At 48.2% G+C, this 27,051-nt stretch overlaps 4 protein-coding genes across 9 annotated transcripts in view; 3 read left to right on the top strand and 1 right to left on the bottom strand.

Annotated features, from left to right (window-relative positions):
- LOC120909864 (oocyte zinc finger protein XlCOF22-like) overlaps positions 1–15,686 on the top strand; it is a 40,991-nt gene extending 25,305 nt beyond the window's left edge. The window contains exons 7-11 of the mRNA XM_040321617.1: positions 9,461–9,558; positions 9,671–9,773; positions 10,949–11,044; positions 12,624–12,722; positions 14,346–15,686. Of these exons, the coding sequence (XP_040177551.1) occupies positions 9,461–9,558; positions 9,671–9,773; positions 10,949–11,044; positions 12,624–12,722; positions 14,346–15,403 (1,454 nt within the window). The 3' untranslated portion in view covers positions 15,404–15,686. The remainder of the gene's footprint in view (positions 1–9,460; positions 9,559–9,670; positions 9,774–10,948; positions 11,045–12,623; positions 12,723–14,345) is intronic.
- LOC120909855 (zinc finger protein 436-like) overlaps positions 1–27,051 on the bottom strand; it is an 865,309-nt gene that overhangs the window by 168,833 nt on the left and 669,425 nt on the right. The gene's annotated exons all lie outside the window — the stretch shown is intronic.
- LOC120909932 (zinc finger protein 239-like) overlaps positions 1–27,051 on the top strand; it is a 350,937-nt gene that overhangs the window by 48,757 nt on the left and 275,129 nt on the right. The gene's annotated exons all lie outside the window — the stretch shown is intronic.
- The window catches only part of LOC120909847, a 42,165-nt gene continuing 39,752 nt past the window's right edge, over positions 24,639–27,051 (top strand). Inside the window, exons 1-2 of the mRNA XM_040321580.1 lie at positions 24,639–24,733; positions 26,690–26,781. Of these exons, the coding sequence (XP_040177514.1) occupies positions 26,748–26,781 (34 nt within the window). The 5' untranslated portion in view covers positions 24,639–24,733; positions 26,690–26,747. The remainder of the gene's footprint in view (positions 24,734–26,689; positions 26,782–27,051) is intronic.

Below are 27,051 nucleotides of genomic sequence, written 5' to 3' on the forward strand. Positions count from 1 at the left end.
GAGGGAAAATAGCTACAAGTTTTGGGGGGGGCGGGGGTGGCCTGGATGGGCATGTGAGCGGACGTGATGCACAAAGCTCCCACATCTGATCCTCAGTCTTTGATCCGCTCGGGCTCTGCACCCATCTGTTGGCCCACAATCCAAGTTTTGGAGTAGCTTCATGTTTATTTTGAGCAGATAATACCAAGTCTTCCATTGTATTCAGTTCCTCGACTTGTGAGCCATAAAGAAAAAAAGAGGAATTTGGGTCTTTCCATCTCGGTGCGATGCTTGATTTAGCGGCATTAATGAGGTAACGTAGGATCGATTTTTTTTTTTGCTATGTTTTCTCGGGAATATATGAGGAAGGATGGGTCCTCCTTGAGGTTGTAATCAGTACATTTTTGTGAGATTCGACACACTTTTTTAGAAGTGTTCCAGTTTCGGGCAAGACCAAAAAATGTGTAGCAAAGTTCCCCTTTCTCCCTGGCATCTCCGACAGCGGTCTGATACAGTGGGGAGGTACCGTATTTATCGGCGTATACCGCGCACTATTTTGCCCTGAAAATCAGGGCAAAATCGTGGGTGCGCGATATACGCCGATACCCGCTTTCCCGCCACGAGTTTGAATACTGCGCCGGCATATACCGAGCGCAGTACACTCATGTATCTTCGGGCAGTCTCGGCGCCTCTCGTACTGACGTCCTGAGCATACAGGACGTCAGCGCGAGAGTTGCCGAGCCTGCCCGACGATACACGAGTGTACTGCGCTCGGTATATGTCGGCACAGTATTCAAACTCGGCGCGGGAAACGAGCGGGCAGGACGCCGCAGAAGGACGCCGGACCCGACGAAGAGGATACCCGAAGCCGCAGACGGACGCCGGACCCGACGAGGCCGCCGATGGACGCCGCGCAAGACACCAAAACTGTAAGTACAAAACATCTTTTTTTCCACAGGAATTCGGGCAACTTTAGGGGTGCGCGCTATACCCCGATAAATACGGTATGTATGGAGCACCGTTGGTGTGCAGTACCACTGTGTGAGGACTTTGAAGTTGTTTTCTTGAGCAGATGGATGATTTTACCGTGAACCAAAGAATATGCCTATGTTGGGATGGGAAGACTCCCATTTTTGTAGAATGCCATCATCTATGCCTACAAAGAGTAGGTATGCTTGGGCGCTGGGGCAGAGAGATCACTGAGATACTGTGTCGCCTCTGTTTGCTTTTGCGGCAACACCTGTACACACTATAAGTCCCATGACACACAGGGACATCAATGACAGTGGGTATAGATGTCATGCAGGCACAGATGGGTGGGGCCGGGAGTATCCTGGTCTGTCAATTAACCTTAGCAAGTAAAGGATGGCCAAGACAGACCAGGTTTCTTCCTATGCAGTGAGCGGCAATGCAATTATGTTGCTATTAGCTCATTAGAGATATGGAATCATTATGACTACAATTAGCAGAGTTGTCAGATTTATGGTTCTTTTGACGTAGTATAAATGAAAGCTATTACAATTTTTTTAATTGGCACTGCTGACCAACTCATGATTTAAAACTAAACCACTGACATAAATGTTAAGGGACTTAACATAATAATACCTACTGGGAGGAAGTTACAGGTGGTCCCGGAGAAGGAAAGAGCATTGTAGACCCTGGGAAATCAGAGGGCATTGTAGACCCTAGAGAAGGAGAGGGCATAGTAGGCCTGTAGAAGGAGAGGGCATAGTAGGTCTGGAAGGAGAGGGCATAGTAGGCCTGGAGAAAGAGAGAGCAAAGTAGACCCCTGGGAAGGAGAGGGCATAGTAGGCCCCGGGAAGGAGAGGGCATAGTAGGCCCCTGGGAAAGAGAGGACATAGTAGGCCCCGGGAAAGGAGATAGCATAGTACGCCCTTGGGAAGGAGAGGGCATAGTATGCCCTTGGGAAGGAGAGGGCATAGTATGCCCATGGGAAGGAGAGGGCATAGTAGGCCCCTGGGAAGGAGAGGGCATAGTAGGCCTCTGGGAAGGAGAGGGCATAGTAAGCCCCTGAGAAGGAGAGGGCATAGTAAGCCCCGGGTAAGAGAGGGCATAGTAGGCCCCGGGAAAGGAGAGAGCATTGTATGCCCTTGGGAAGGAGAGGGCATAGTAGACCCTGGGAAGGAGATTACATAGTAGGCCCCTGGGAAGGAGAGGGCAAAGTAAGCCCTGGGATGGAGAGGGCATAGTAGGCACCAGGAAAGGAGAGGGCATAGTAGGCCCCTGGGAAGGAGAGGGCATAGTAGGCCCCTGGGAAGGTCAAGGAGAGGGCATAGTAGGCCCCTGGGAAGCAGAGGGCATAATAGGCCCATGGGAAGGAGAGGGCATAGTAAGCCCCGGGAAAGAGAGGGCATAGTAGGCCCCGGGAAAGGAGATAGCATAGTTTCCCCTGGGAAGGAGAGGGCATAGTAGACCCTGGGAAGGAGATAGCATAGTATGCCCTTGGGAAGGAGAGGGCATAGTAGGCCCCGGGAAGGAGAGGGCATAGTAGGCCCCTGGAAAGGAGAGGGCATAGTAGGCCCCTGGGAAGGAGAGGGTATAGCAGGTCCCTGGGAAGGAGAGGGCATAGTAGGCCCCTGGGAAGGAGAGGGTATAGTAGGTCCCCGGAAAGGAGAGGGTATAGTAAGCCCCGGGAAGGAGAGGATATAGTAAGCCCCGGGAAGGAGAGGGCATAGTAAGCCCCGGGAAAGAGAGGGCATAGTAGGCACCAGGAAAGGAGATAGCATAGTAAGCCCTTGGGAAAGAGAGGGCATAGTAGACCCTGGGACGTTCTGGAAAGTCCTGCAAGCAGCATCTTTGGGATGCCCTGCCCATTGAAATGAATGGGCAGCACTGCAACGCGGTATATATATAAAATGTATATATTATTATTAATAAATGAATTGTTCTTAATATGTGGTAAAACATTGTAAAAAATTAATGACAATTATTATTATTTAGAAGTAATAATCTAAAATAAAATGTTCTTGCTAGCTGGTATTTTTGTGTACAGATATTATTACGATTATTATTTGAAAACAGTAACAATAAAATGCTCTTAAATATAGGAAATTTGCATCCATTTTTTTATTATTATTTAACAATGATACTACTATAAAAAAATATATATTAACCATAAAGAAAAATATGTTATTATTATTTGTTTTATTGTATTGTTTATTATAGCACTCTTCCTACTTCCTCCCTATGGCTCTAACACTTCTGCTGTTTGCGTTCCACTGCTGCCCAGCTGCTTCCTAGTTGCCAGACGAATGATTGGATAATTTTCTAGAGGCAGTGCCTTTTCCCAGAGCCAACCAATAGAGCGTGTGACCATCTGCCGTGACGGAACGTCACTTCCTTTACAGGTTTTGACGGGTCGCATAATCTGACGGAACACCGTGCAAGAGCTGAAAGTGTCCCTTAGTGCAGGGATGGCTGCAGCCATTTTGTTGTAGTTCACTAATTAGTGTTTTTGTTTAATACCGGAGCTGTAAAGAGTTTTGTTTGTAAATAGACCATAGCCTTTGCGTTTTGCAAAATGTATGATTCTATATATTAAAATCTAAATAATTTAGTGCTTTGCTTGAAGTGTCCTCTGTTCTGGAGGCCATTTTGTTGAAGTCCACAGGAGAAAACAGGAAGGAGCTTTAAAAGGGTCAGAATGTGCTTGGTGGTGTGCCCAGTGAGGAGGTAAGCATATCTTATTATTGTACCCACTTCTAATGAAAGGGACCCTGCACTGATAGAAGTTTTGAACCTGCCATCTTTGAACTCCATTTAATTCTGTATGATTCCTGTGCCCATAGACTCATTTAAACGCTCCCTTAGTCTATATCTGTTCCAGGTCTGTGACTTAGAAAGCCCTGAAGCCTTTGGATCAACATGAATACCGGGAGCGTCATTCCGGAGAGGCTGGCTTACTTATTTTGCTTATAGTGGAGAGGCAGCTTCCTTGACATTGTCTATTGCACCAATTGGTACACGACCATCGGGCGCACTCTACATTACCCATGACAACCAATCAGAACCTTCATATGACTCTCACACCAATTTCACAAGAGCCATTACTCAACCTGATTGTTTGACAACGGTAACAGTGCACAGGAGTTAGGGAGATACAGTTTGGGGGGGGTTCAAGGAGACACAAATGAGGGCGTTCGAGGAGACGTGACTGGGGGGCGTTCAAGGAGACGTGACTGGGGGGCGTTCAAGGAGACGTGACTGGGGGGTGTTCAAGGAGACGTGACTGGGGGGCATTCAAGGAGACGTGACTGCAGGGGCGTTCGAGGTGACGTGACTGGGGGGGGCGTTCGAGGAGATGTGACTGGGGGGGGCGTTCGAGGAGACGTGACTGGGGGGGCGTTCGAGGAGACGTGACTGGGGGGGGGGGCGTTCGAGGAGACGTGACTGGGGGGGGGGGCGTTCGAGGAGACGTGACTGGGGGGGGGCGTTCGAGGAGATGTGACTGGGGGGGGCGTTCGAGGAGACGTGACTGGGGGGGAGTTCATTGAGACACTAATGACGGCGTTCAAGGAGACATGATTGTCAAGGAGTTCGAGACTCTAATAGGGGAGTTTAAGGAAACATTATTGGGGAGATTCAAGGAGGTATCACTGGGGAAGTTCATGAAGACATAATTAGTTGGAATTCAAGGAAGCACGATTGGGGAAAGGGAGTTCAAGGAGGCACGATTGGGGGAGATTCAAGGAAGCATGATTGGGGGGGGGGTCAAGCAAGCATGATTGGGGGGGGTCAAGGAAATATGATTGAGGAGATTCAAGGAGGCATCATTGGGGAAGTACAGGAAGAAATAATTAGGAGGGATTCAAGGAAGCACAATTGGGGGAAGGGAGTTCAAGAGGCACGATTGGGGGGGGGGGGGGGATTTAAGGACGCATGAATGGGTAATGCGTTATATTTCCTTGAACTCCCCCATTTGAGTCTCAAACTCCCCCACAATCATGTCTCCTTGAACGCAGTCATTCGTGTCACCTTGACCCCCCCCCCCCAATCATGCTTCCTTGACCCCCCCCCCCCAATCATGCCTCCTTGAACTCCCTTTCCCCAATCGTGCTTCCTTGAATGCCCACTAATTATGTCTTCTTTTATACCGAAGGAGCAGGAAGGGACATACCCCGCCCCCGCCGCCTTCCTTTGCTCTGATCGGGCTTCCCGAGAGCGCCGATCTGCTAGCCGTCCACTTCTGGCGGCAAGAAAGAGACTGGCACGAAGCCGGAAACGACTTTGTTAAAGTCTCCTGTATGTAAACACAGAAGCGACGTCACGACGTCACTTCCGATTTACTCGGCTGCCAATAGCTACAGTTTAAAAAAAATAAAAAATACAGTATTCAGAATCACAGTTTTTGTCGATCTGAATACTTTGAAGTGTAAAGGAGGGATTTGGGGTCTTTTAGACTCCGTTCCCTCCATAAGGAGTACCTGTCACCTCCTATTAGGCTGCATTCACACCTCGGCGTATATACGCCTGAAGCACGACGCTCGTGCCGCTGGAGGGGCGAATTTCCATTGATGTCTATGAGATGGTTCACATCTCACGCCGAACGCTGAAACGCCGTACGCCTGCCGCCTGAAAACAAGTCCCGGACCCTTTTTTTTAGGTGGCATTGGCGTTCGGGCATAGACATCAATGAAAATTATCTGTAAAAAAAAGAAAAGTAAACAAATCGCGGCAAAATACGCCGCGTACGCGGCGTTACAATGTGAATGCAGCCTTACTGTCACAAGGGATGTTTACATTTACATTTTAAAAACAGAATGTAAAAAATAAAAAAAAATAAAACGCATACGCAAGTCGCTATATGAAAACGGTGTTCAAATCACACATGTTAGTTATCGCCGCGATCGCCAGAGCGAGGGAAATAATTCTAGCACTAGACCTCATCTGTAACTCTAACCTGGTAACCATTATTATTTTTTTTTAAAGCGTCGCCTATGGAGATTTGTATGTACCATAGTTTGTTGCCATTCCACGAGTGTGCGCAAAAAGACACTTACCTGTCCCACAATCCAGCGACGTGTCCACCTGAACCCTCCATTCTCTCGCCTGCCTGTCCGCAAAAAGACACTTACCTGTCCCACAATCCAGCGACGTGGCCACCCGAACCCTCCATTCTCTCGCCTGCCTGTCCACGGCACTGGCAATACTTCGGTGGGCATCCGGCTGTGACAGCTTGCAGCTTCACAGCAGGGCGTGCATGCCTCACTGCGCTGCCCTGCATAGCCGGGCAATCTTCTGGGACCTGTGATTTGTCCCAGAAGATTGCAGGGAGTAAGGGCCGCCTAGGTGGCCCAAGTGGGAGCTCGTCATTAATCGTGATGCATTGCGGAATCAAACTGTTGACCAGATAATCGTAATCAAATTGAATCGTGAGACCAGTGATGATGCGCACCTCTAATGAAGAGTCCAGATCCAGATTGTGTTTTATTTATTCTCCGTCTTTACCTAGTTCTTTTATCTTTCACTTCTATTTCTTCTCCATCTCTTTTCTCTCTTTTCTTCATCTTTTGTCTCTGTTTCTCTCTTCCTTCTTTGTCTATCTCCACTCTCCATTGTTCCCTTTCTATATTTCGATCTCCCTCTCCCTCTACGACCATAGACTGAGCATGCAAACTGCATGCAGATAGTGCCCTGACTGCGACTCGAACCAAGGACTGCAAGGCAGAACTAACCAACGAGCCACTGTGTTGTCGATTTCTAATATTTTATCATCTCTGGCCGATTTTTTTTTTTTTTTTTTTTATAGATATTTGTTTTAGGGAACAGTAAACCATCCAAATGAGGATGGAGAAGGAGCGAGGTCACAAAACTGAGAGGATACTAAATCTCACCCTGGAGATCATCTACCTGCTAACCGGAGAGGTGAGGAGGATTCTGGGAGGTCACATGACATCTCTCTTATCTCTATTAATAAAACACAGACCGGAGAGGTGAAGAGGATTCTGGGAGGTCACATGACATCTCTCTTATCTCTATTAATAAAACAGACCTGACCGGAGAGGTGAGGAGGATTCTGGGAGGTCACATGACATCTCTCTTATCTCTATTAATAAAACAGACCTGACCGGAGAGGTGAGGAGGATTCTGGGAGGTCACATGACATCTCTCTTATCTCTATTATTAAAACAGACCTGACCGGAGAGGTGAGGAGGATTCTGGGAGGTCACATGGCATCTCTCTTATCTCTATTAATAAAACAGACCTGACCGGAGAGGTGAGGAGGATTCTGGGAGGTCACATGACATCTCTCTTATCTCTATTAATAAAACACAGACCTGACCGGAGAGGTGAGGAGGATTCTGGGAGGTCACATGACATCACTCGTATCTCTATTAATAAAACAGACCTGACCGGAGAGGTGAGGAGGATTCTGGGAGGTCACATGACATCACTCTTATGTCTACTCCCAAGTTTACATGAAGTGATTTTATATATTTTTAAACAGTAAAATAATAGGTAGATTCAGTAAGAGTTAGGCCGACTTATCAGTAGATAAGCCGACCTAACTCAGAATCTACGCCGACTTATGTTTAAGCATATGCTCAAACAGAGATATGCTTAAACATATCTAAGATACGACGGCTTGCGCCGTCCTATCTTAGATTGCAATATTTTGGATGGCCGCTAGGTGGCGCTTCCATTGCGGTCGGCGTAGAATATGTAAATGAGAAGATACGCCGATTCACGAACGTACGCCCGGCCGACGCAGTACTTTTACGCCGTTTACGTAAGAGATAGGCCGCGTAAAGTTAGAGCTAGGCCCTAGTTGGAATAGTAATGTCAAGTATGGCCGCCGTTCCCGCGTCGAAATTCGAATTTTTTGCGTAAGTCGTCCGTGAATCGGGATTTGCATCCACGTCAAAATCAATAGGCCCGTGCGGCGTACTTAGCCGCAATGCACACTGGGAAATGTAGGCGCCCGGGGGAATGCGCAGTAATAAAAAAAAGTGAGGTCAAGCGCCATCAACATAAAACACGCCCCCCTCAAACACATTTGAATTAGGCGCCCTTACGCCCGCCGATTTCAGGCTACGCCGACGTAACTTAGCAGGCAAGTACATTGTGAATCATGTACTTGCCTCGCTAACTTACGGCGGCGTAGCTTAAATTCCTTAAGCTACGCCGCCGCAAAGTTACTCGAACGTACCTGAATCTACCTATAAGTGTTTTTTTTTTCTCTATTCAAAGGACTTTTTTGTACTAAAGACATCTGGTGATCATGTGACATCCAACAGCCACAGGTATGTGTCCGATGAACTTAGCAGGAGCAAGAGCCACATCGCGAAGTCCCCACCTCCTTCTCTGATATCTGAGAGTAACAACAACAAGATTCTAGAAGTCACCCAGAAGATCATAGAGTTGCTGACAGGAGAGGTGAGCGGTGCCGGGAATTCTGGGACATTATCCAGTAACAGACAAGGGATGTGTCTGGATGGTGACGGTATCATTGTGTGTGTCAGGTTCCTATAAGGTGTCAGGATGTCACTGTCTATTTCTCCATGGAGGAGTGGGAGTATATAGAAGGACACAAGGATCTCTACAAGGACGTCATCATGGGGAACCGGCCGCCCCTCACATCTCCGGGTAAGAGGAGACTTTCATTTCTTGTAAAGGAGAGAAGAGTATTGAGGATCCCCCTAGATACACATCCTCTGATATAAAGACATAGAAACAAAGGCCCAGATTAACAAACGAGATACGACGGCGTATCTCCAGATACGCCGTCGTATCTCTAAGTTGCGCCGTCGTATCTATGCGCCTGATTCTTAGAATCAGTTACGCATAGATTTCCCTTAGATCCGACAGGCGTAAGTCTCTTACGCCGTCGGATCGTAACTGCATATTTACGCTGGCCGCTAGGGGCGTGTACGCTGATTTACGCGTCGAAGAATGTAAATCGGCTATATACGCGAATTCACGAACGTACACCCGGCCGACGCAGTACAGTTACGCCATTTACGTTGGGCTTTTCCCGGCGTAAAGTTACCCCTGCTCTATGAGGCGTAAGTGCGGCGTACCAATGTTAAGTATGGCCGTTGTTCCCGCGACAAAATTTGAAAATTTTACGTTGTTTGCGTAACTCGTCCGTGAATGGGGCTGGACGTAATTTACGTTCACGTCAAAACCAATACGTCCTTGCGGCGTATTAGGAGCAATGCACACTGGGAGAGTTCCACGAACGGCGCGTGCGCCATTCGTGAAAAACGTCAATCACGTCGGGTCATGGTTATTTTTCATAACACACGCCCCCCTGTTCCAAATTTGAATTAGGTGGGCTTACGCTGGCCGATTTACGCTACGCCGCCGCAACTTACGGAGCAAGTGCTTTGAGAATACAGCACTTGCCCGTCTAAGTTGCGGAGGCGTAACGTAAATCGGATACGTTACGCCCGCGCAAAGATACGCGGATCTACAAGAATCTGGCCCAATGTATTCAGTCAGTGTGTGTTTCCTACAGATGGATCCAGTAATGGGAACCCACCAGAGAGATGTCCCCGTCCTCTGTATTCCCGGGACTCCACACAGGAACATCAGGAGATCCCTCAGGAAGATCAGGTAGATGGAACCTATATCTAAAATATAATTATGAACTAAAACGATCTTGCTTTTTTGTTGACTAATAAGCAATTACGACTACACAATCCAGAATATTATGTGATTTATTTAGGGGAAAGATCTCATTATTGTAAAAGTTGAAGATGAAGAAGAGCCATATGTGATGAGTGACAAGCCATGTAAAGAAGAGGAAATTCCTATTGAGATCAGCACAGGTGAGTAATAAACACTAAATCCAGAGAAGAGTCCCAGATTCTCCTTGTTCAGATACTACAACAATCTCTTATTTTTTAAAGGCACCCCAAATCTGCAAAAACGCACTTGACTCGGTGCCAAAAAAAAAAAAAAAAAAAGGTACTTTGGTGCCAAACGCGTTGCGTCCCTCAGGTGTGAATGCAATCCCAATCCAGAGAAGAGTCCCAGATCCTCCTTGTTCAGTCACTACAACAATCTCTTCTTCTCCCCCCTCCTCTATCATTAGACAGTGATGAGGAGACAGTGGGGCAGATTTACTAAACCTGGTGCAGCTCTGCATGGTAGCCAATCAGGTTCTAAGTTCAGCTTGTTCAATTAAAGCGGGGGTTCACCCTAAAAAAAAAAAATGTTTCTACCATGCCATCCAGCATACTAGCGCGAGCTACAGTATGCCTTTATTTTATTTTTTTGCGCCGTACTCACAGTTTAATCCCTTAGTTAAGTTTCAGATTCCCCGCGAGGAGTAGGCGTTCCTATGCAGAGGGGAACATGATTGACGCCCGGCTATAGCGCGTCACGCTTCCCGAAAATAGCCGAAATAGGACTTGGCTCTTCACGGCGCCTGCACAGTCAGCTCCTAGTCTGTGCGCAGGCGCCGTATAGCGCCGTGAAGAGCAGAGTCCTACTCCGGCTATTTTCAGGAAGCGTGACGTGCCATAGCCGGCCGTCAATCATGTTCCCCTCTTCATAGGAACGCCCATTCCCCACGGGGAGTCTGAAACTTAACTAAGGGATTAAACTGTGAGTACGGCTTAACCTTTAAAAAAAAAAAAAACTGTGAGTACGGCGCAAAAAAATAAAATAAAGGCATACTGTAGCTCTCGCTAGTATGCTGGATTTCATGGTAGAAACTTGTCTTTTAGGGTGAACCACCGCTTTAAGCTTTGACAATAAAACCTGGAAGCTGATTAGTTTCCATGAAGAGCTTTACCAGACCTTGCACTCTTCAGTTTTAATAAATAACCCCCAGTGTCCAGTGGCCATCAGCCTCTATTAGACTCCGGCTCTCCTCCTCACATCATGTCATTGTGTGTTACCAGCCAAGAGACGTGACCAGTCTCCCCCCCCCCACACACTCTCTGGGGTCTCTCATACATCTCAGTACAGGGGGCTTCACTCTCTTCTTTATTCACAGACCCCGGAGACACTCAAAGGATACTCAAAGTCAAGGAGGAGGAAAAAGGACATGTGAAGATTAAAGAGGAGGAAGTTCCTATGGAGATCAGCACGGGTGAGTAATAAGGACTAAATCCAGGGAAGAGTCCCAGATCCTCCTTGTTCAGTCACCACAACATTTAACATTTCCTAGGTACATTACATTTTATGTAATATGCTCATTCATCACTGTAGTCCCAAAGTAAAGCTTTGTGGCCTTCCTACTAAAGCTGGCCATACCATACAGGATGCAAATTTGATCAATTTCCCAAATGAATCAGCTGATATTTCAGCTGTGGGTGGTCCTATCGGCACACCACTGTTCAGTCGATCTGACAGCTGCGGGAGTAGAAAGCTGTCAGAATATAAGAGTCACCAGAGAAGATTCCTCCATGAACACTGTTTAACATGCGCTGAACAAGAAAACTCTAATGCCGCGTACACACGACAGTTTTTTGGGTTGTAAAAAACATAGGGCACTGATGGGCACTCATAGGCGGCACTGATTGGGCACTCATAGGCGGCACTGGGCTCTCTTTGGTGGCACTGATGGACACTCATGGGCGGCACTTATGGGTGGCACTGATGGGTACATACGGGTGGCACAGATGGGCACTGGGCATAGATGGGCACTAAGAGGTGGCACTGATGGACACTGAGGGGTGGTACTGATGGCATTGCTGGGCATAATTTCATTCAGTGCCCATGTTGCCAGTCAGTGCCCATTTGTGGGCACTGATTGGCATTGATTGTGTTAAAAAAAAAATGTAATAGTTTTTTTCTATTTTTGTTCTATTGAGCACCGGGGGGCACTCCCTGGTGGTCCAGTGTGGCGATCCGAGGGGGGACTGTGCTGATAAACAATCAGCGCGAACCCCCCCTGTCAGGAGAGCCGCCGACCGGCTCTCCTCTACTCGCGTCTGTCAGACGCGAGTGAGGAAGAGCCGATCAACGGCTCTTCCTGTTTACAACGTGATCAGTTGTGATTGGACACGGCTGATCACATGGTAAAGAGCCTCCGCCATTTTTCCTGTCCTGCAAAAAAAACAAAGTTTTTCTCGACGTGATTCGTCGTGATTGCTCTCAAGCCTGCCTTGCATACACACGTTCATGAAAAAAAAAACGCTTGAGCAAAGCGCGGTAAGGTATAACGCGTACGACTGCACTATGAAGGGGAAGTTCTATTCGAATGGCACCACCCTTTGGGACGCTTTTGCTAATTTCTGAGCAATGCGCTTTTTCCCCTCGGAAAAGCATACACATGAGCGATTTTCACAACAAGTAAAAGAACGACGTGAAAAACGACAATAAAAAAAGCAGGTTCTAATTTTTTGCGGACAGCTGCAGCGTAGTCCATCCTCACCACTAGAGGCTCTGGTGAACACCTGCTGGCTCTTAGACTCTGCACCCTGGGGAATCTTATGTTATAGCCCCCTGTGGGATCAGTGTTGGCGCCCCAGTAGACCTACCTTCCTGCACCACCTAGGGTTCCATCCGCAGCAGTCAGCTATAGGGTCCACTATCATAGTAGTGCACTCCTGACCCCAACGGTGTACATCTGTCACCTGGCCTCAGGTGACCTGACTCGTTTCTTTTTTCATTATTCATTTTCTTTGTTTTTTAGTCTAATTTTTTACTGTTGTCTTTGCCCGCAGACCTCGAATGTACCATACTGACTTGCAAAGATTTCAAAGCCGAGGAAGAAGGGCATGTGAGGATTAAAGAGGAGGACGTTCTTCCAGAGATCAGCACAGGTGAGTAATAAACACTAAATGCAGCAAGCAGTCCTAGATTATCCTTATCTGGGGACACAATTAACCACTTAAGATCCGGACCATTATGCAGGTTAAGGACCTTGCCCCTTTTTGCGATTCAGCACTGCGTTGCTTTAACTGACAATTGCGCGGTCGTGCGACGTGTTTTCCAAACACAATTGGCGTCCTTTTTTCCCCACAAATAGAGCTTTCTTTTGGTGGTATTTGATCACCTCTGCAGTTTTTATTTTTTGCGCTATAAACAAAAATAAAGCGACAACTTTGAAAAAAATTCAATATTTTTTACGTTTTGCTATAATAAATATCCCCCAAAAACATATAAAAAATATTTTTTTACCTCAGTTTAGGCCGATACGTATTCTTCTACCTATTTTTGGTAAAAAAAATCGCAATAAGCGTTTATCGATTGGTTTGCGCAAAAGTTATAGCGTTTACAAAATAGGGGATAGTTTTATTGCATTTTTATTAATTTTTTTTTTTTTTTTTACTACTAATGGCGGCGATCAGCGATTTTTTTCGTTAAGGCGACATTATGGCGGACACCCTTCGAACAATTTTGACACATTTTTGGCACCATTGTAATTTTCACAGCAAAAAATGCATTAAAAATGCATTGTTTACTGTGAAAATTACAATTGCAGTTTGGGAGTTAACCACAGGGGGCGCTGAAGGGGTTATGTTTCACCTAGTGTGTGTTTACAACTGTAGGGGGGTGTGGCTGTAGGACTGATGTCATAGATCGAGTCTCCCTTTAAAAGGGATCACTCGATCTATGCGCCGCCACAGTGAAGCACGGGGAAGCCGTGTTTACATACGGCTCTCCCCGTTCTTCAGCTCCGGGGAGCGATCGCGATGGGGCGGCTAGAATCGAATAGCCAGACAGAGATTTTCTCACCGCTCCAGGTGAGCCCCGTGAGCAATCAAGGGCAGTTGAGCTACCAAGGTGCTGGCGGTGCTTGTAGTAATAGCGAAAAATGAGGAACAAGAACTGGATGGCCGCACTCCAAAATACTTAAAGTTGTCTTTAATATTCAACTGTACACACACAGTCACTGCAACCAACAGAATACAGGATATCCGACGCGTTTCGCACTTACAACTAGTGCTTAATCATGGCTTGAGTTGTAAGTGCGAAACGCGTTGGGTATCCTGTATTCTGTTGGTTGCAGTGACTGTGTGTGTACAGTTGAATATTAAGGACAACTTTTTTAAGTATTTTGGAGTGCGGCCATTCAGTTTTTGTTCCTCATTTTTCGCTATAAACGAATAGCCGCGCCGTCGTCCCGGATCGCTCCCCGCGTGAATCCGCCCGCAGCGGGGGGGGTCCCGATCGGACCCCCGACCCGCTAGAAGGCAGGGACGTATATATACGCCCATCTGCCTGTGTGTGCCATTTTGCGGACGTAAATAGTCAAGTGGCTGGCGTTAAGTGGTTAAAGCGACGCAGTGCAGAATCGCAAAAAGTGCTCTGGTCTTTGACCAGCAATATGGTCCGGGGGTTAAGTGGTTACATGTATGTTCTTTTGCCAAGTGCTGTGTACTATCTGAACTCCAGAGGAAAATGAAAAAGGGCTGAAACCTCCCATCTCTTGTTTCCTCCAGGTGATCAGACTCAAGCGCACCGTACAGTACATGCTGAGATAGAAGAAGACGATGATGATGACGACATCACCTCCGATTCCTCAGAAGAAAACTCCATCGCCCCAAATCTCTGCCCAGTACTTCCCAACGCTGATCTGTCATCTCACACCTCTACGCAGGGGGGTTGGCCTTTTGACCACTCCTACTCGGTCATTCACCACCTACCTTGCGAAGGGGAGACATTCCCGTGTTCGGAGTGCGAAAAATGTTTTACTATTAAGTCGAGCCTTTTCAGGCATCGGCAGATAAAACACACGGAGAAGAAACTTTATTCATGTTCCGAATGTGGAAAATGCTACACGTACAAGTCGCGTCTTCTCCTGCACGAGAGGGTCCACACGGGCGAGCGGCCATTCGCTTGCCCTGAATGCGGACGGATGTTTGCGAAGAAGTTTACCCTCGATGCCCACCAGAGGATCCACACAGGCGAGAAGCCGTTCTCGTGCTGCGAATGCGGGAAGAGCTTTATACAGAAGTCCTCCCTGGTGGAACATCAGAGGACTCACACGGGCCTAAAGCCGTACTCCTGTTCGGATTGCGGGAAGTGCTTTAGGCAGAGGTCGGAGCTTCACAAACATTGCAGGGCTCACGTGTACGTGAAGCCAAATACGTGTCAGGATTGTGGGAGGAACTTTTCGCTAGAAGCGGCTTTTCTGTTCCATCAGAAGGACCATAAGAACAAGAAGCTGCACCCGTGTTCGGAGTGCGGGAAATGCTATGCGTACAAACTCGACCTCGCTAGGCACGAGCGATCTCACACCGGCGAGCGGCCGTTTGCTTGCGACGAATGCGGGAAGTGCTTTGCTAGAAAATCCACCCTCAACGAGCACTTGAGGGTTCATACAGGAGTGATGCCATATGCGTGCATCGAATGCGGGAAGTGCTTCATCCAGAAGTCCTCCCTCGTAGTCCATCAAAGATCTCACACAGGGGAGAAGCCATACTCCTGTTCAAAGTGCAGTAAGTGTTTCAGGCACCGGTCAGATATGCTTAATCATGAGAGAACGCATACGAGGTGAAGGCACCTTTTATAGGTTTAGGAGGCGATTCTTCATAGAGGACGTCTCTTGTTCTCAACCCAAAGAGCCCGAAAAGACAGAAGTTGGTAAAGCCTTTACCTGTAACGTAAATGTTGCTGCAAGTTCATCCCAGTAGTTGATAGGATCAGCATGCGCAGGGAGGCTCGAAAAATAAGATCTGGTTTGAGTCCATGCAAGTGATCATTTGTTGTCATTGGCCCAGATTCAGGTAGCAATTGCGCCTGCGTAACCATAGTTACGCAGCGCAATTGCTGACTTGCGCCGGCGTAACGAGTTCTCCTGATTCAGAGAACTCGTTACGCCGACTGCAGCCTAAAATCTGCGTGGCATAAGGCTCTTATGCCACGCATATCTTAGGCTGCATTCTTGCGATGACCGCTAGGGGGCTCTCCCATTGTGATCAGCGTATAGTATGCAAATTGCATACTAACACCGATTCACAAAGTTGCGCGAGCCCTGCGTACGCAAATTACGTAGTTTGCGTACGTCGGGTTTCGCGTAAGGTTACACATCCTAATAGCGGGCGCAGCCAATGCTATAGGATACCCGGCGTTCCCGCGTTGCGACGTTAGATTTTTACGTCGTTTGCGTAAGTGAATCGTGAATGGCGCTGGACGCCATTCACGTTCACTTTGAAGCAAATGACGTCCTTGCGACGTCATTTGCCGCAACGCACGTCGGGAAAGTTTCCCGACGGAGCATGCGCTGTACGCTCGGCGCGGGAGCGGCGCTTAATTTAAATGATACCCGCCCCCGGCGGGATCATTTACATTGCGCGCGCTTACGCCGGGCAATTTTGCCGGCGCGCCCTCGCAATTTACGGAGCTACTGCTCCGTGAATCGAGGGCAGCGCAAATTATTTGCGGGGGCGTAGGGCAAAATCGTTGCCCTGTGCCTCCGCAAATAATGCGCAAGTCGTACCTGAATCCGGGCCACTGTCCAGATGTTTTTTGTGTGAAAAGTGTAGGCTAGAGCCCCATCAGAATTGTATTACTGTCCTTGGTAATTGTTATTAGTGGGGTAGATTCAGGTAGCTGCGCTTTAAGTTACGGCGGCACAGCGTATTGTATTTAGGCTACGCCGACGCAACTTACAGGAGCAAGTGCAGTATTCACAAAGCACTTGCTCCGTAAGTTGCGGCGGCGTAGCCTAAATGGGGCCGACGTAAGCCCACGTAATTCAAATGTGGAAGGGGGGGGCGTGTTTTATGCTAATGTGTTATGACCTGACGTGACTGACTTGTTTTACGAACGGCGCATGCGCCGTCCGTGTACATATCCCAGTGTGCATTGCTCTCAAGTACGCCGCAACGACGTATTGGTTCCGACGTGAACGTAAATTACGTCCAGCCCTATTCGCGAACGACTTACGCAAACGACGCAAACAATTCAAATTTCGAAGCGGGAACGACGTCCATACTTAACATTGGCTGCGCCACCTAATAGCAGGAGCAACGCTACGACGAAAACGACTTACGCAAACGACGTAAAAAACTACCACCGGGCGCACGTACGTTTGTGAATCGGCGTAACCAGGTAATTTGCCTAATCTACGCCGAAAACGACGGGAGCGCCACCTAGCGGCCAGCGTGAGAATGCACCCTAAGATATGACAGCGTAAGAGACTTATGCCAGTCGTATCTTAGGCTAATGTCGGCGTATCTAGCTTTCTGAATACAGAAAGAAGATACGCCGGCGCAGATTTGAATTAATGCGGCATATCTATGGATACGCCGGCGTAAATTCTCTCTGAATCCGGGCCTGTGTCTTTTGGCAATTTCCCCCTCATATTTTGTGTTGGTGCCAGCATTGTCACCAGGACAGGAAGTGAAGGAAAATCTTCCCAAGGAGGGCTCAGACAGCAGTAAAAATACAACCAAGGTACTAACCCACGCAGAGGCGGCTCTTTAATTAGGCGGTCGCCTAAGGCCTCGCAGCCGCCTAATTTGCCCATTGCATTACGCCGGTTTTGAGGGACGGGGGACTTTAACGCTGCTGTGCTCAGGCATCGTTAAGAGCCCTGACTCAGGAGCGGGGGCCCGCCAGCGTCCCTAACAACCAGTGAATATAGGTGACACCACCCCTTGTGATGTCAATGACCCAGAATGCCCTCAGTCAATGACGTCACAAGGGGCTGGTTCACCGGGTGACATCACCTGGTGGCCCCCGCCCCTTAGTTAATAAAGAGCAGGATCTGGGGGGATGCCTTGTTAAAGGGGGCTTTCAGATTCCGATAAGCCCCCTGCCCACAGACCCCCCCCACAACCACCGACCAGGGTTGTGGGGAAGAGGCTCTTGTCCTAATTATTTTTCCCATCATGTGCGTGAGTGGGGCCCCATGTCAAGTTTTGCCTAAGGCCTCACAAAGCCTAGAGCTGCCTCTGAACCCACGTGTCAAACACAAGGCCCGTGGGACAAATCTGCCTCCAGGTCATTTCATGTGGCCCTTGCACTATTACTGCAGCAACCCCCTTGTCTCAGCAGAAAGGGGACAGAACTTCTCCTCAAGATCCTACGCTTCTCCATGCAGCCGCTGCAATGCTCATCTCTGCTCCCCCTTCCCCCATCTCTGTAGTCGACAGAAGAGCGGAAGAAAGTACTCCTTCTACAGATGCGCCTCTCTGTGCAGCTGCAGCACCCCCACGCCGGTCTGTACCCGCCCTTCACAACCTAAGTTAATACTAAAGCCAGGAATAATTAAATGCAGAGGCAATTACTTAATATGATAAAGGGGTGTCAAACTCAATTTCAGCATTATGGTTGCCCTCAAAAGATCGGTTTTATCTGTACGACTATATAAAAAGGTATCTACGCTTTATAAACCCCAGTGGCGGTGCGTCTATAGTGGGTGCAGGAGTGCCGCCCCCTCTCTCCTGCACCCGTCAATCAGCAATACATAGATTCATGCATTGCATGAATCTGTATTGCTGCCGCCCACTATTCAGGTGTCCGGCCCCCTGTTGAGCGCCGGCCATCAGAATAACAGCAGTTGGTTGGTTTTGGAAGTGTCTATCAGAGCCAGCGGCTCTGATAGGCTTCCCGATTACAGCCTATGGGCTCTAATCGGCTTCCAAATAGTTAACCAGAGGGCACACAGGCTTGTGTGTTCCCTGGTTAACACTGACCCGCGTCTCAGCCAATCGGGTTCACCGGGTCTGGTTACCCGTCACCTAATTGGCTGAAGCGACATGAAGGGCGGTAGAAGACATTGAGGGAGCGTGGAGGAGGATGGCTGACCCGAGAAAGGTAAGTGCTGGGGGGGGGACAATCTGGCGGCAATTGAGGGGGCAAACTGGCGGCAATTAATGGGCACAGTGGCTCTGTTTGATGGCACAGTGGCTGCGTTTGATGGCACAGTGGCTGCGTTTGATGGCACAATGGCTGCGTTTGATGGCACAGTGGCTGCGTTTGATGGCACAGTGGCTGCGTTTGATGGCACAGTGGCAACAATTGATGGGCACATTGACTGCGTTTGAGGGCACAGTGAGGCTGCAATTAATGTTTTTTTTTTTCCTTTGTTTGCGCCCCCCAAATATTTTGAGCACTAGCCGCCACTGATAAACCTACATGTCAAAACACAAGGACCACAGCCGAATCTGGCCCTCCAGTCCATTTCATGTGGTCCTTGCACCCCTCCTATATCTGCTGCACCCCCCTGGTTTCAACCCCCACCTAGTCTCAGCAGTCGACGGAACTCCTCCGCTAGACTCTGCACTTCTCTCTATAGCCGCAGAGAGACCCCCCCCCCCCCCCCCCCACCCCTCCTACAGATCCTGTACCTCTCTGCAGCCGGGGCACCACCTTGTCTCAGCATTCAGCAGATGTCAGCCCTTTTTGTTGTCCTTCTCCAGACCCTGCAATTTCTGCTTCCCAGCTCCTTCCTGGCAGCAGCACATGGTATGTGGCTGTGGATTGTGATGTAAGGTTGGGTGGGGGACTCTGGATTTCTGACAGTGGCCCAGATTCAAAGAGATTTGCTCTTTTTTTTGCGGAGGCACAGGGCAACGATTTTGCCCTGGGGGGCGGGAATCATTTAAATTAGGCGCGTTCCCGCGCCGATCGTAAAGCGCATGCTCCGTCGGGAAACTTTCCCGACGTGCATTGCGGCAAATGACGTCGCAAGGACGTCATTTGCTTCAAAGTGAACGTGAATGGCGTCCAGCGCCATTCACGATTCACTTACGCAAACGACGTAAAATTCGAACGTCGCGACGCGGGAACGACGGGTATCCTTAGCATTGGCTGCGCCTGCTATTAGCAGGAGCAGCCTTACGCTAAGCACGCCGTACGGAAACGACGTAACTTGCGTACGCAGGGCCCGCGCAACAATTGTGAATCGGTGTTAGTATGCAATTTGCATACTATACGCTGATCACAATGGGAGCGCCCCCTAGCGGTCAACGCAAGAATGCAGCCTAAAATCTGCGTGGCATAAGAGCCTTATGCCACGAAGATTTTAGGCTGCAGTCGGCGTTACGATGTTCCTGAGCAAGTAAGCAATTGCGCTGCGTAACCTATGGTTACAGAGGCGCAATTGCTTTTTGAATCTGGGCCAGTGGCGGGCTTGCTCTGGACATCTTACAGATTCAAGCAGTCCTTTAAGGGCAACCCTAATGCTGATGCGTCCTATTATAACATAACATTCAAGTGGAAGTCTATATAGCTCATGTGCTTATCAACTACGACTATGCAATAACACAGGAACCAAACTCCTGTAATACAAAGGGAAACACAACCAAGGAACTTCATGTGTGAAAATTGAAAAGTTTAATCCTAAATGTCGGAAATAAAATGTATAATTTATTTATTTATTTTATCCAAAAACATTTGACTACAGTATGTATGCAATCACTTTTTATTTATCCTTTGAGATACAATAAAAATCCCGTTTACTTTTGAAAGGCTTTTTTTCCTCGATTATAAGAGTCATTTGGGTATCATGTGTGCAGATAATTCCATAATGCTGTATTTTCACCATTATTCAATCAGCTGTCTGTGTAATCTGATCTCCCTGTTAGGCCGGGTTCACACTGGTGCAACACGACACTAGTACCTTGGATCCGACTTCGACTTGAAGCCAACATATGTCCGACTTTCAATTAACGGGGATCCAGGCACTGTGTTTGGTATGAATCTTTATTTTAAATGAAAAAACGGCATGGTTTCCCCCTCCAAGAGCATACCAGGCCCTTGGCTCCACTATCTTCTTGCAGCTCTTTTACTAGCGGGGGGCCCGGTCTTCTCCTCCGTCTTCTTTCCTCTTTCTCCTGTCCCGATGTTGACTCGACGAGCTCTCCTGCTGTAATGCCGTGTGCGCGACTGTTTATATAGTCATGGGGCGTGGTCACCGGGTGATGCCCCATCATACCCCGGGACTGTGATGTCATACGGGCGGGGTCACCGGGTGACCCCGCCCGTATGACATTACAGTCCCGGGGCATGATGGGGCATCACCCGGTGACCACGCCCCATGACTATATAAATGGTCGTGCACACGGCATTACAGTGGTCCCCACGCTCCATGCCTATATAAATGGTCACGCTCAAGGCATTACAGCGGGAGAGCTCGTCGAGTCAACATCGGGACAGGAGAAAGAGGGAAGAAGATGGCGGAGATGACCGGGCCCCCCCACTAGTAAAAGAGCTTCAAGAAGGTGGTGGAGGGGCCCGGGAGAAAGCACCGGAGAGAGAGCGGAGAGTCGGAAGACCCCCGAAGCTGGAAGAAGACCCCCGGAGCTGCCTAATAAATTACTTTCAAAACCCCATACTCATTCACATAGGGTGGGGGGCTCCCAGATTCCGATAAGCCCTCTGCCCGCAGACCCCGACAACCAACGGCCAGGGTTGTCGGGAAGAGGCCCTGTCATCAACATGGGGACAGGGTGCTTTGGGGTGGGGGGGCCGCAGGGCGCCCCCCTGCCCCAAAGCACTCACCCCTCATTTTAAAGGGTATGCTGCCTGGTACGGTTCAGGAGGGGGGATGCTCGCTTGTCCCCACCCGCTTTCCTGACCGGGCTGCGTGCTCGCATAAGGGTCCGGTGTGGATTTTGGGGGGACCCCCATGACGTTTCATTGTGGGAGTGTGACAATCCGGGCATCCCCTGGCCTGTCAGTCAAGGTATGATGTCATTGTGGGAGCAGGACAAACCAGGAGGACCCTGGCCTGGTACTCAAGGTATGATATCATTGTGGAGGTGTGACAAACTAGGAAACCCCTGGCCTGTCAATCAAGGTATAATGTCATTGTGGGAGTGGGATAAACCATGAGGCCCCTGGCATGTCAGTCAAAATATAACAGCATTGTGGGAGCAGGACAAACCAGGAGGACCCTGGCCTGTCAGTCAAGGTATGATGTCATTGTGGAGGTGGGACAAACTAGGAAACCCCTGGCCTGTCAATCAAGGTATAATGTCATTGTGGGAGTGGGACAAACCATGAGGCCCCTGGCATGTCAGTCAAAATATAACAGCATTGTGGGAGCAGGACAAACCAGGAGGTCCTTGGCCTGTCAGTCAAGGTATGACATCATTGCAGGAGTGGGACAAACCAGGAGACCCCGGGCATGTCAGTCAAGGTATGACATTGTTGTGGGAGTGGGACAAACCAGGAGACCCTGGGCATGTCAGTCAAGGTATGACATCATTGCAGGAGTGGGACAAACCAGAAGGCCCTTGGCTTGTCAGTCAAGGTATGACATCATTGTGGGAGTGGGACAAACCAAGAATCCCCTGGCCTGTCAGTCAAGGGATGATGTCATTGTGAGAGTGGGACAAACCAGACGGCCCTTTACCTTTTGGTCAAGGTATGACGTAATTGCAGGAGTGGGACAAACTAGGAGCCCCCTGGCCTATAAGTCAAGGTATGATGTAATTGTGGGAGTGGGACAAACCAGGAGATTCCTGGTCTGTCAGTAAAGGTATGACATCATTGTGGAAGTGGGACATACCAGGAGGCCCCTAGCCTGTCAGTGAAAGTATGACGTCATTGTGGGGGGCAAGACATCACAGCACCGGGGTTCCTACCAGTGACAGTCCCCTCCAAGTGCTTTACTGTCTATCTCTCAGGTTGATTAACCCTGAAAGGGGAAAATTAAAGGTTACCCCAATTACAACCCTCTCCTGGCCTGTTGTCAATCTCCTTCTACAGCCTGTTGGAGCCCTCAGAAATACCGGGTACTTCTGGGTTTGGGGGACGGTGACGACACATGACCAGCTCCCCCCTTTTCCCCAGAATGCACAGCTGAGCTCTAAGTAGCCAATAGCCAGGCTCCAACCCTGTCATGTGGGGGACGGACAGGAAAAGCTCATTACCCCTGTATAAGCACTAACACTCAGGGCTGGTGCTACCACTAGGCAAACTAGGCAGCCGCCTGGGGCGTACTGCCACCTAGGGCGTCTGGCCGCTGGTTTTCCTACTCTCTTTTCTCTGCAGCAAGCAACTAAGTCTCAGCATCAGCAGGCAGCCACCGCTCCGTTTGCACACAGTGTCAGAGGTGCAACGGCGGCGGAGGACTGTTTTTGTGTCCCGACTCCCGAATGAAGGGAAGCAACCAAACATTCATTCATTAATGGGCACTGCTGAGGCTGCATTGATGGGCACTGGGGAGGCTGCATTGATCGGCACTGGTGGTAGGGTTGCCACCTTGTCTTCGAGCCAAACCCGAACACTTTAGCGGCACAAGGTACGTTTTTTTTCGTAGTATACACAATCGGATAATAAAAGACCTGGGGCATCTTTGGGTGCCTCAAGGACAGTGGTATTGCAGCGCGCTGCGGCAAACAGTGGGTGTGGCCAAACTGCTCTTGCTTACATCGTGGCTCCCCCTCAGTGATGCCAAACCTGCTCCCAGACAGCGGCCTGCATCTCCCGAATGGCAACTGATTTTTGTGTGACTACCTCAGTTACTTGGGGAGCCACAGCCCAGTCTAAATAATGTGTCCGGGTTTCAGGCAGACTGAAACCCGGACACAAGATCCCAAACCCGAACTGTCCGGGTGAATCCTGGACAGATGGCAACCCTAACTGGTGGGCTGCATTAGGTGGTCACTGGTGAGGCTGCATTCGATGGGCACTGGTGAGGCTGCATTTGATGGGCACTGGTGAGGCTGAATTGATAGGCACTGGTAGGCTGCATTTGTTACCTCCACAACGCCCAGGGTGGAAGCCCCACTTGTTACAGATCTGGTCACCTTAGCTTGGGGGGGAATATGATGTGTTGCTTGTAACAACCAATCAGACAAGTCTGGTTATTTCCTAACAAGCACTAGAACAAGTCCAGCTTTAATCTGATTGGCTTTAATATACTGGCAATGAATAGTGGTGTGTAAAGTGTGAAGTAGCAATAATATAAATATATGATATAACAACAATAATAATAATAATCATAAGATTATGATTATTATTAGTTAGTATAGTAATTTAATAAATTACTAATCATTTTCATTTTTAAATATTTGTATTAATACATTAAAGTATTGTTTTGATTTAATTTCATTTAATAAAATAATTTTTATAATATTGTTTGTATTATTAATATTGTAGTTGTTATTATTATTATTATTATTATTAGTAGTAGTATTATTATTATTATTATGTAATTTAAAATATATATTTATATTATTTTTTATTATTACAATAAATTAAAATATTATTCTGATTTACTTTATTATAATAATTATTATCTTTATAATATTATTAATAATAATAATAATAATAATAATTATTATTATTATTATTATTATTATTATTATTATTATTATTATTATTATTATTATTATTATTTAAGAATGAAAAAAAACGAATTTAATTTAATGGTTATTTTTATTATTGAATATTTGTATTATAAAACGGAATTATTTTTTCAGTTAATTTAATAAAATAAAAATAATAATAATAATAATAATAATAATAATAATAATTATTATTATTATGATAACATTGTTCTTCCCATCACTAAAAACACCCCTCCTACTTCCGCCCTGTGAATCCTGCACTTCCGTTGTGTGCGTTCCAAGTCGCTTCCGGGTTGCCATAGTGACGCCTGCCGCGCAGTATCGCCAAATCCCTATTATAAAGATTTCAATGTATTTTTGTGGTTCATAAAACGCTCTTGCAATTCTGCGTGGCTGTTATTTAAATATAATGACATACTTTGATTTTCAAGAAGTTGTCCTCACTGCAGATGGGGGCGGCGGCGGCCATTTTGTTGTAGACCAAAGAAGGAGATTAGGAGATACCTGCAATATTTTTAGTTCGAGAAACTCCCTGATTCGTTGTGAGGCTGGAGAATGTGTGTCCAGTGAGGAGAAAGGTAATAATTATGTGTTACACAATAATATATTATCAGGCTGCAGGCTGCATTCTCTCATCGCCTGTAGAATTAAAACAGTTACAGACAAAAGGTAAGACATCTGTATAGAACAGAACCTGGCATCTGGTACTATAATGCCATGGATAATATATGTTTTTAAGATACGCTTGTTTACACCTGCATTGGTCCTCGAAGAGAGATCAGTAGTGGATCGTTTTTCAGAGAGCGGTGTAGGCGTGGCTGAGAGGCGTCGTGGAGGTGATACCGCTGCCTCCTGAATGCCTGTGGGGGTTTTTTTTCACAGCTAATGCGCCACAACTGTGGGACTCGAATTTGGCTTGTTGGTTCACTTTAATGAGTTATATTTAATAGCGAAACCGCGCGCCTATCATGGCAGGGGGCAGTGGCGGCTGGTACTCACATTTTTGGGGGGGGCGCAAACAAACGAAAAAAAAAAAAATCAATTGCCGCCACTGTGCCCATTAGTTGCCGCCACTGCTCCCATCAATTGCCGCCACTGTGCCCATCAAACGCGGCCACTGTGCCCATCAAACGCGGCCACTGTGCCCATCAAACGCAGCTATAAAATTGTCGCTACTGTGCCATAAAATTGTTGCCACTGTGCCATGCCATCAAACGCAGCCACTGTGCCATGCCATCAAACGCAGCCACTGTGCCCATCAATTGTCGCCACTGTGCCATGCCATCAAACGCAGCCACTGTGCCATCAATTGACGCCACTGTGCCCATCAATTGTCGCCACTGTGCCATGCCATCAAACGCAGCCACTGTGCCATGCCATCAAACGCAGCCACTGTGCCCATCAATTGTCGCCACTGTGCCATGCCATCAAACGCAGCCACTGTGCCATCAATTGACGCCACTGTGCCCATCAATTGTCGCCACTGTGCCATGCCATCAAACGCAGCTACTGTGCCATGCCATCAAACGCAGCCACTGTGCCCATCAATTGTCGCAACTGTGCCATGCCATCAAACGCAGCCACTGTGCCCATCAATTGTCGCCACTGTGCCATGCCATCAAACGCAGCCACTGTGCCATCAATTGTCGCCACTGTGCCATGCCATCAAACGCAGCCACTGTGCCCATCAATTGTCGCAACTGTGCCATGCCATCAAACGCAGCCACTGTGCCCATCAATTGTAGCCACTGTGCCCATCAATTGTCGCCACTGTGCCATGCCATTGTCGCCACTGTGCCCATCAATTGTCGCCACTGTGCCATACCAAACGCAGCCACTGTACCATCAATTGTCGCAACTGTGCCATGCCAAACGCAGCCACTGTGCCATCAATTGTCGCCACTGTGGCATGCCAAACGCAGCCACTGTGCCATGCCATTGTAGCCACTGTGCCCATCAATTGTCGCCACTGTGCCATGCCGTTGTCGCCACTGTGCCCATCAATTGCTGCCAGATTGCCCCAAAATACCGCCAGATTGCCCCCCCGGCACCTACCTTTCTCGGTCAGCCATCCTCCTCCACGATCCCTCAATGTCTTCTCCCGCCCTTGATGTCGCTTCAGCCAATCAGGTTACCGGTAACCAGATCCGGTGAACCCGACTGGCTGAGATGCGTGTCAGTGTTAACCAGGGAATGCACACCCTGTGCGTCCCCTGTTTAATTATTTGGAAGCTGATTACAGCCCTCAGGCATCTGAATAGTGGGCGGCAGCAGCGATAATACATAGATTCATGCAATGCATGAATCTATGTATTGTTTTCAGTGGCGTTGCAGGAGCAAGAGGGGGCGCCCTCTATAGACGCACCGCCACTGACAGGGGGTCATTCTTGCTACACAGCCATGGCATGTGTGCAGTCCCCTCCAGCTGCCTCTGCAGCATAATGGGGGCAGTAAAAACGCGCCTATTTTTACCGCCACTCCCACTACAAGTGTAAACTAAGCCTTACTGTGTCTGTAATCCGAATATATTTCAGAGAGACCCAGAGGAGTGGGGAGTATATAGAAGGACGCAAGGATCTCTACAAGGACGCCATGATGGAGAAGCGGCCGCCCCTCACGTCTCCGGGTAAGAGGAGACTTTCATTTCTTATATAGCAGAGAAGAGTATTGAGGATCCCCCTAGATACACATCCTCTGATATAAAGACATATAGCTGGATTCAGGTAGGCGGGCGCATCGTTTCGGCGGCGTAGCGTATCGTATTTACACTACGCCGCCGTAAGTTAGCTAGGCAAGTGCTGTATTCACAAAGTACTTGCCTGCTAAGTTACGGCGGCGTAGCGTGACTAGGCCGGCGTAAGCGCGCCAAATGAGGATGAGGGGGGCGTGTTTTATG

This window comes from Rana temporaria, chromosome 8 (assembly GCF_905171775.1).
Source record: "Rana temporaria chromosome 8, aRanTem1.1, whole genome shotgun sequence".
NCBI classification, from domain to species: domain Eukaryota; kingdom Metazoa; phylum Chordata; class Amphibia; order Anura; family Ranidae; genus Rana; species Rana temporaria.